Raw genomic sequence first — 9,855 nt, 5'->3', positions numbered from 1 at the left:
GGGTTCAAGGAGAACACCATGGACAAAACTAGATGATGAAAACTGCATATGCGAGTTGTGCATTTTGCGGCATAGGCCTACACCATTTTTTGTTTTTCCTTTAAAACTATAAGCCGATCTATTTCTAGGCCAATATATGATCTTCGTCTACAGGCAAGATGGTCTGTTGTGAAACTTTTCCAATTTTTGGGACTTGAGGCTACTGGCTTATTCCGTCTAGCCTCTATCGCCCTCTGCTGCAATCATAAAAAGACCCCACCGGAGGAAGCCATTAACAAATCTCCAGAGCGGCCCAAAAATAAAACAGGACAATCCATGGTCACAGCAAGTTTAATTCACACATTGAAAAACAAAACTGAAAAGATAAATTCTCTCACTATACAGAAAGTACATGTGTATTGCACACATATTACAATATCTGTTCAGAGAAAAAATATAAGTAAAAATGTAAACATCTTGAATACATAAAAATACCTTTAACACATAAAAAGGACTCATAAAAGCTTGTTAGACTATCAGACGCTTCATGTGATGTTGAGAACAATACATTCAATGAATACAAGGGAATTTTAAAGGATTTATCTGAGTCGTCCTCCATGTTTGTCATCTATTATAACGTGTGTTGGCAAAAAGCAGCTTTAACTACCTTATACCTTTAAAACCACTCAAGCTGTTTTTGAGAAAATCCCCAAAATTTGGCCTCCAGAATCCCTGAGGGAGGAAAAAAATGCCATCAGTCTGCCTTGTCTTGATCTTAAAAGCAGGATTAGGTAGAGGCTGAGGGCATGCACAGGGAACACTGACGCCAATGCATGTTCACGTGGGACTCCAGGAGATGCTGTTTTACGTAGAAGGGCCATGAGAGGGATCTGACTAATATCCGTGCCACCCACTAGCCACACAGTTCTACAGCAACCAAAAGCATGTTAACAACACCATCAGTCACAAACCACAACCATTTTTTATCGACATCAAACAAAACTGAGGGCAAATTACCTTCTCCACCAAATGCGCAGATGACAAAAAAACATTCCATATTTTTTTTTGTTTGTTTTAAATATTGTCACATTTTCCACCGATAACCACACGTTTTCACTCGTCGATAAAAACCATATGTGCAGACCACTAACCTATTCATATTCATACTCATAAATATGCATGTTTAATTTCTAAAAAATCCAAGGTTGTCCACCATTTCCTATGAGCAAAAACAAAACGGAACTACTATACTGAAGGGAAGCCTTTATTGCTTTGTGTGTGTGTATATATATATATATACTTATATACTTCATGTGACAAAAAAGACACTTTACTAACCAACGAGGAGATGATCTAAAAATGAAAAGTTACCAGACAGACCCCTGACACTTATAATCTGTAACATGATCCCTGAATACTGTGTGTGTGTGTGTGTTGTAACCAACGGTCTTTTCACTGTGGCCGAGATCGGGCTGATGCACTGAGGGAGGAAGGGTTTTGCGTTTTTTTTCACGCTTGGTCCATAGGGGGCGCCGGCGAGCTGTGGTGCGGCTGGAGGTCGTTGGGGATCCCGCAGTGGCTCAGCAGCTGGGGCGAGGGATGCTTGAGGAGGGTGGAGGAGCAGAGAACGTCCTGAGGCAGGGAGGCGGAGGTGGAGACAGAGGAGGTGCAGGAGGAGATGAAGAGGAGGTCGGAGGGGGCAGGCGTGGCGGTCAGGCTGCTCTGGGGGAGGGCGGAGAGGGGAGCCGCAGGCTGGCAAGGGCCCGAAGGCAGAGACGCCGGAGGGGTGGATAATGCCGTAGACAGCAGGAGTGTCTCCGAGCCCACCAGGCTGTGAAAAGGAGGCCCGTCGGCCAGGCTCAGAGGCAGGCCACTCCAAGGGCCGGCGGTGGGGTCCTGGAGCCTGTGCAAGTCCATATGACAGGCGGCGCCTCCACCACCACCGTTGCAGCCACTGCTGCCGCTCCCGTCGGCTGCAAGGTGCGAGGACTGCCTGCGGGCGAAGGTGCCGTCGGAGAGGACCGTGGCGTTGGGCACTGAGGACGGGGGCGTGAGCGGGTGCTGAGGGGACAGCGGCGACGGAGGGAAGCCGTCGTCCGTCGGGTGGAGGAGGCTGGGGTCCAGCTCCAGGCTGGAGAAGGTGTCGGCGGAGAGGCGCGAGCTCAGGAGGTCAACCACGCCGCCCGCCAGCGCCCGCGATTCCACACCCTCCGAGTGACCCAGGTCGCCCATGCCGCTCAGGCACGCAAGGGATTCTGGGTAGGAGCCCATGGCCTGTAGCACGCGCACCAGCTCATCTGCCTCTTCTGATGTGGGCAGAAGCTCGCTGGTCTTACCTGCAGCTGTGCATAAACACAGAAGGTTACAAAATAACTTAATGTTTTAATATAATTGTCTAATATAATATCACAACTGAGACTGTACCAAGGATGACCAAGCAACAGTATACAAAACCACGGAAGTGAAGACTAAATCCAAAGTGAAGTCAAGACAGATTAAGATTACCCTAAAGGCTGAGAAAAGAAAGAGTAAATAAATGTACCTTCAAACAAGTCAAAGTCTTGCAAATCATCTGGCAGCCTTGGAAGAACATCTGAGAAGTCTTCCTGGTTAAGCTCCAATTCATGTGAAATGTCATTGATGTCATTGGGGATGTCATCAGGGAATTCATCAGTGCTTAGGTCTGGGGTCAACGGGCTCCTAATATTGAAAAAAAATGATTACATATGATGACAGATGATTACAAACCATGAATGCCAACACACATGCACCATATAACGCCATCTTCCAATGCAATCAAGGTTCCCTCAATGAAATTCAGTTCAATTAAATTAAAAATACTTTATCTGTCCTCGAGGGGCAATTTGCAGTCTTGTAAGAGTAGTGTACTGCATGCAACATAATAAAGACATGGCTAAAGATAATAAGCTCAAAATGGAAAAGGACCATTTGGGAATTCACAAAAGCCTGCTGATGTTTTCTGCTAAGCTCCATCATGCCAGAAACCTGACGCAGCCTCACCTGATGCTGGAGGACTGTGGGGGGAGGCTAAGTGCGGAGGGCATTCCCAGGTTGCCCTGGGGTAGTGCGGGGGGGATGGGTTTCTGGGGCCGCCGCGGTCCCCTCTTGCCCTTCTTCTTGTGCTTCTTGGTCAGGGCAGCCGGCTTGGGCTTCCGTAGGGGCTTCCTCTGCTGTTGCTGCTGCTGCTGGTGGTACATGCGGCGACTCACATCCCCACGCAGGAAGTTATCCTGAGAAGAAACAGGGTCAAGAGCGACAGGCATCAGTTATGGCTGAGGAAAGAACCACCAGGATGAAGGAGGTGAACATAATGGGCAATCTGGTGTGGCAGTGAGTAGCACAAGTAGGCAATAGAGAGACATCATAGACCAAAACTTTAGTAGGTGAGCAGAGCGGTTCCACAGTGACTACTAGTATACGTTCTTACTTCCTGAATTAAGAAGAACATAAATTCCCATATTTCTTTCAGGGTCATACAAAACATAATGGGAACCAAGTCACACGTTGGCGACCGCCATTGAATTTGACTGAGTGTAAGGTGTAAAAAGTCTGTCTAAGAAGCTAGCGCATGATGTGCTCAAATACAATGGGCCACTATGTGCCTCCACATTTACATATTTACACCTTGTGTAGAACAGATAAGGAACCTGCTCCAGCAGCTCACCATTTTCTTAGCGTGTTCATCACAGAGTGGCGTCTGGTGCGTGATGTCAAAGACCGGAATGGAACACTGTGCGCCATCGGCGAAGCGCGCCGTACAGCTGTTGAAGAGCTGCTGGGAGCCATTCGACAGAATGTCTGTAGGGGACAAAGGTCAAGGACGATACAAGGTGCACACAAAACACACACCACTGCAATTTCTATGTGCTACGACCTCACACGTACAACCTCCCTGTTGCAGCCTTCTTTAAGATCACCATTTAACTTCATTGTAGATCCCTACTCAAATGAAAGCGTAGGCAAAAGAAAATGCTACTATTTCACAGTATAACTATAGACCCTTTCAACAAGAAAAACAAAAACAATGCTTGAACGTTCTATTTGGTTTCCAATCTACTTCCCCTGCATTAAGATAACATATGGAATGTTAAAACGGAAGCCTTGTGGGGCCAACTATGATGCTGATCACTGTGACATTCCTTAATTGGGCCTTTATAGACATGGGGCCATCCGGACGTATACCACAGTTATGCACTCGGCTGTTCTGGTTCTAGATTAGGTGGAAGGATACGTTGGAAGCAGTGCTGTGTGAAGGGCAGGGCCCGGTTCCGACATGTCTCGTCCTTGGTGCTGCCAGTACAGAGCCCTGCCTGAAAGTCCTGCTTCCATGACATCCTGTTACTGGAGAGACAACAGTTAACAGCAATAAGTTTTGCGTCAATAATACACATTCACCTGCATGAGGCACATAAACTGGTCTGTAGAAAATCTGTAGAAAGATAGTGAAGACACAAAGGGGGCGCTCAGGAGACTTCAAATAGTTCCTTGCTCAGGTGCTCTTATGCGATGGCTGAAGTGAGAATCCAAAAAAGAGAAAATACAGCGGCACTCTGAAGTTGAAAAAGTATAAAAAGCCTTTCATTTAACATGGCAAGAACTGGTTAAAAGCACATGGGCCTACGCGTTACGGCCATATTGGCCTTCATCAGGGCATAGAAAAAGGAAGTAGAACAAAGCTGGACACCCATAGGTTTTATACTTTTTCAACTTCAGAGTGCCTCTATTCTCTTTTTTGGATTCTGTAGAAAGATAGTATGCTATGTGTGATGTGGCAACAGATGTGCATCTCTTTGACATTACATCACTAAATGAATGAGTGCGAGTCTCTCTCTCTGTCTCTCTCTCTCTCTGTCTTTCTCTCTCTCTCTCTCTCTCTCTCTGTGCGTGTGTGTGCTGTTTACCTTAAGGCCTTTGCATTCACCGTGGGGACAAACTCTGCCGTGTGGCTGGGGTCCTGTGTGGCTGCTTCCACCAGTGCCCCGCGCAGCGCCCGCTGTGACTTCCTGTGGCGACGCAGGGCCTTCTCCTCCCGCCGCAGGTGCGTGTACTTCTGCTGCAGGTACGAGGCCAGACCCGCCACACGCTGACTGCGTGAGCTGCAACCCTGAGCACTGAGGACACACACACACACACACACACACACACACACACACACACACACACACACACACAGTCAATATAAACGGACAGGGATATAACACCATAACACCACCTTTATGCTTGGGCAGTTGATAAGGTTATTGAGCATATTCAGCTCAATGCCAGTCAATAGCTCATTTCAACAAAGGTGCATGGCAGATATTGTACAGCTGGTGGATTATAATATTGACTTGGCATTCTTGCTAACACCCAATAGGTCACTCAAGGTGGCGCAATGCAATGCTTTGTATGTGAAACACAAAACCAATGATTTTCTGAAAATTCATTCATTTACTCAATATTCTCATAGAGATTGCATTAGTCATGTTTACAATTATGTTTATTCTGACAAAAAAATAACTGTTGCTTAGACTACAAAAGGTTAATAAGATAAAGAGCGTTTTTTAGAGCTGGCTGACTTACCTCTCTTCTGAGTGTCTTGACTGAAGCCTCCAGTACTGATAGGACGCAACTCTCGCCACCTCCTCATCGTCATCCTCTGCTGCACTGTCCTCAGACCAGTCTAACCCTGTTACAAAACATTAAGTCCTATTACATCGATCCTCCTCTGTACTGACAACCAACACAAGCAATCACATAGACAAAGCAAGCCTCTATCCGAGTAGGTACAGAGAATTGAGAAACTCTGTTTTAAAAGAGGTGAGAACACAAATGGACAGACCACAAAAATGTTACAATCACAAAATACACTACCAAAGGTATTTCTGAAGTCTCAATGTCCATATAAATTATTCTGAAGAGTTTGTGAAAATTCACTTCGGTTCTGGCCAAAGACTCACCAAAATGTGGGTGTAAGTCGCTGCGTTTGGTCGACTGCTCCTCCATGACTCTGTGCAGCCTCGTTAGCCTCCCAGGTGTTATCGTCAGGCGCCCAGGTACGGTGGTATTGGTGTTATTGGGGAGAGGAGCAGACATGGAGGGGGCTGATTTCCTGTTCGGAGCAGGCCTTGGGCCCGGCTCTAGTTTGTGATTTGAGGAAGCTGAACTTGTGTGCGTCTGAGGTGGTACAGACTTGCATAAGCCCTGCTGAAGTCCGACTGAGTAAGACGTGATGAGCATGGATGTGGGAGGGACTAACGGCTTTTGCTGCGTGCTCATTGGCTGAGGGAGATGAACGGAAGAGCGGCCGGGCGCGGCTGGCAGGGGAGACTGCCTGACTGGCTCGGCCTCTCGGATCGGCCGCTGTTTGGGGTTGTTGTTCTGCCGGCCCTGAGGTGGTTTCTTCGGCAGCAAAGTCTCCTTCTGGACTAAGGCCTCACCCCCACACAGGCCAAAGGGGTCCAGCGACAGCAAGGAGGGTAAGGACGGGGGTGGAGATGGGGGTAGGTGGTCAAGCCCATTGGAGGTCTTCAGAGCCAGAGAGGGAACAGTAATGTTGAGGGCCAGAGATTCCAAGGAGTCATGCCTCTTCTTGCGCTCCTTCTTGGGCAGGACGCCCATGACTTGCAGGTGGCTGTTGCAATACCTGTCAGACAGACGACTTCTATGACTGCAGGGCATCAAGAACTCATTTCGTAACCTAGACTGCATGACCATAAAACTGGCAATACACAGCACATGTAAAGACAAATGTTTAAAATTAGTTCTGTCCAGACATTTACTGTACTCTATACCATGTACTATTCTTTTTTTCAAATTGAAATAATTCCTGGAACAAATCATTCGACAGCAGTTGATGTCAGTTACAATTGTGGCAGCAGCAGGTCACATGCCTACAGCAGGAAATCAGCTTCCTGTTCGTTCCCAAATCTACAGAAGAAAGGGTTCTGTAAATGGCCAACAAACCTGACACTTTAAAGTCACCACTAGGTCTTGGTGTAATATCCCAAACCTTACTTAGGTTACTGACAAAACAAGTGTTAAACCATCTGAATGGAAACTTGGAAGAAAACTTCACCTAACCTCCACAAAACTGCACAAATCTTACCACTGTACAGCGTATAGTGAAACACAAATCCAATCACGAGTAAACTGACAAATACAACTAATTGAACTATCATACCCCCTTGAATAGTTCAGTAATCTTGGACATCACAGTATTACAAAGCATATGACTGAGTGCATCAAACACATGCACACACACGCATACCTGCGATCCTCTGCTTTGGGGATGGGGTTGGTGCAGCGCTGGCTATTGTACTTGGCCACATACTCGCACTGTCTGAAGGGAGCACTCCTGTCCTCCAGCACGTGGCGTATGCAGAAGGCATAGCCATTGAGGCGTCGCTGCTTGCACAGCTTGGGACTGTAGGAGCACAGTGGCTTGTGGTCCAGCTCCGAGTAGTGGATGTGTTTGCCTTCGTACATCCCGTGCCTCGAGTGTTGGAGCACATTAGCTGCATACATGTAAGGGGGAGAACAAAAAGCACATGGAGATGTCATTTTTTGCTTGGCCCAAACATCGACAAGTCCAAGAGTTAGCTCTACCCCAAAAAGGCCAGATCCGTTAGTGTGTGAGCAGTTAGACGGGTGTGGTTCTCATTAGAAGCAGTCATAAGATAATGGTTGACTGTGGAACAGACTCATGCCAGATCAGGGTCAGATTTTCTCCACTCACCTGCTAGCCACACCCTCATAATATTGAATACTACTAGAAAATTTGGGTGGACGAATTGACTGATCAACAACAAGTAATGAGAAACCTATGCATTTTTATAGTGAAGATACAAGCTTTTTTTATTGGCAAAAGCTTTAACGTTTGAACTTTTAAGTTGAACTTTTCACCCATGCACTTGACAGTTCACTCACTGATATTTAACTCATGGATAACTGCATGGCTACTCTCTAGACTTACACCTGGGATCCGCTCCTGTCAACGAGCTTGTGCAGAATACAAAATTCGGGCGTGATCGATCATTATAGACTAGCCTACAGGCATTTACTTGGAGGAAGCGGGTAACGCCAATGCTTACTAGTCGCCTGTGACACCTATTAATGGCAATGCACAGGAAATTCTTCATGAAGAAAAAAAAAAAGCTGTGAGGCGTTAGTAACCATGTTACTTATATTGAAGATCATAAACTGGTCCAAGAACTGGTGGACTCTTAAATATTGTATGCACAAAATATGTGAACGCATCTGACAACACCTGCCACCTGATCTTTCAGGTAAATCAAGCAAGAATATATTATTTTACGGGCATTAAAAAGAAACGGTATGCATTGTAAACCATAAGTGTTTACAACGAAAAACGACTACCGAGTTGTATTCATCAATATCCGACACGGTGTCAAAGCAAGAGGCGAGTCACAGTTCAGAAAAGTCTTCTATGTATCACTTCAAGTGTTGTAGTGTTACCAGAGACGTTACGCTTGTAACGTTAGTTCGCAAATATTACGAGACGGGCAAGGTACTTGTCATGCCTAACAACTTCCAAAACGCAAGAGGATGGACAGCCTACCCGCCCACTTTTATGTTATGGAGAAAGATAACGATAACGTTAATTAATCGTATGACTCAAACGTTACCACCGAAATTTTAAATACCTTAAAAATACATTTTTTTAAACCAAAAGGTGCGATAAAAGCTTGAGGGATGAGGAAGCGGAAATAAGTAATAGCTAACTCGCTAGCTAGTCAATAACAAATCTTTGCTAGCCTAGTTAGCGTAATTAAGGTAACCAGCAACGTTTATTTACGGGTTTGAAGAACGCTTGAGACTAGTTTTAAAATGCATAATACAAATTTGTCTGTATATAATACTTACCAATTTAAAATTCAAATATATCGACTACCTATTAAATATTTCACGAAAGCAGTCCGCGTTGGGAAAATAGCATATTGCTTGCAAAAAATAATTTGAGCAATACAAAAATCAGTCAACTGTGTGACATTTTAGCTGTACAATGCGTATTTTTATATGCAAATCTGAGCAACATTTGAACATAAATCGAAGTAAATACCGTTGGCCTGTCACACCATGTAATCCCCAGACCTCGCGTAGAGCTTCAGCCGCTTTATTCTGCGCGCTAGGTAGGATGTCTTCAGCTCGAGCCCGGTGCTTTTCGTTAGCCCCGTCTACCTTCGATTCTTCAGTGTTGAATACGCTATTCACCACAAGCGCTACCTAGAAACGGCTATTATACCCTATGGGGCGCTTCTACCGCCAGTTTTACTTTTTTAGCGAGCAATTACCTGCTAATCCCCATGCCTGTAAATTTGTACGGACACCGACTGCATTTTAGTGTCGATTATTTGAATAACAACTGTCCGTATACAACGACAAGGGGGTGTTGGTTTTGTCGTCGGATGTGAGGCTTCTCACAGCACAAGCCTACTACAGGCACTGGGGGGACATGACAACAGGCAACAGTACAACAACAACCTTTGCAACCATATTGGAAATTAACTTTGTTGAGATATTGTAACGTAACGATGGCTCCAAATTTTAAAATAGGCATGTTTGTGATACAGAGACACAATAAAGCAATGTATCATTGTAATACAGCGGGGTAAATCCAACTGATTCTCATTAACTGGACCTGTTGTGCTTGACATTAAGTTCAAGGGTATCTCCCCCGAGTAGACAGCTCTATCGTCTTACTGACTCAGATGACATCACATCATCCAATGACCGTCACTAAAAGATTTTACAAAGTCCAAAATAAAAGGTGGTTTGCTATTTCCCCCCTGTAAGAACACAACTGGTATACTGAAAAAATAAAGATCACACCCTTTGTTGCCTGACTGTGGAAGC

General features: G+C 45.5%; 1 protein-coding gene across 1 annotated transcript; it reads right to left on the bottom strand.

The window, feature by feature from the left end:
* Positions 1-314: 314 nt before the first annotated feature.
* ino80db (INO80 complex subunit Db) lies at positions 315-9,709 on the bottom strand. The gene is made up of 10 exons (XM_076296831.1): positions 9,062-9,709; positions 7,250-7,496; positions 5,940-6,625; positions 5,563-5,668; positions 4,902-5,111; positions 4,232-4,341; positions 3,665-3,798; positions 3,001-3,230; positions 2,522-2,679; positions 315-2,321 (listed from the first exon to the last, which is right to left on the bottom strand). The coding sequence occupies exons 2-10, from the start codon at positions 7,465-7,467 to the stop codon at positions 1,489-1,491; spliced, it is 2,685 nt and encodes an 894-aa protein (XP_076152946.1). The 5' UTR covers positions 7,468-7,496; positions 9,062-9,709; the 3' UTR covers positions 315-1,488.
* Positions 9,710-9,855: the final 146 nt, after the last annotated feature.

The sequence above is a fragment of the Alosa pseudoharengus genome, unplaced genomic scaffold, assembly GCF_046254945.1.
Source record: "Alosa pseudoharengus isolate Yale_2024_CS ecotype anadromous, Long Island Sound unplaced genomic scaffold, YU_APseudo_1.1 YU_APseudo_1.1_scf_20, whole genome shotgun sequence".
Classification (NCBI taxonomy): Eukaryota; Metazoa; Chordata; class Actinopteri; order Clupeiformes; family Clupeidae; genus Alosa; species Alosa pseudoharengus.
This window is presented reverse-complemented; position numbering and strand designations above follow the sequence as displayed.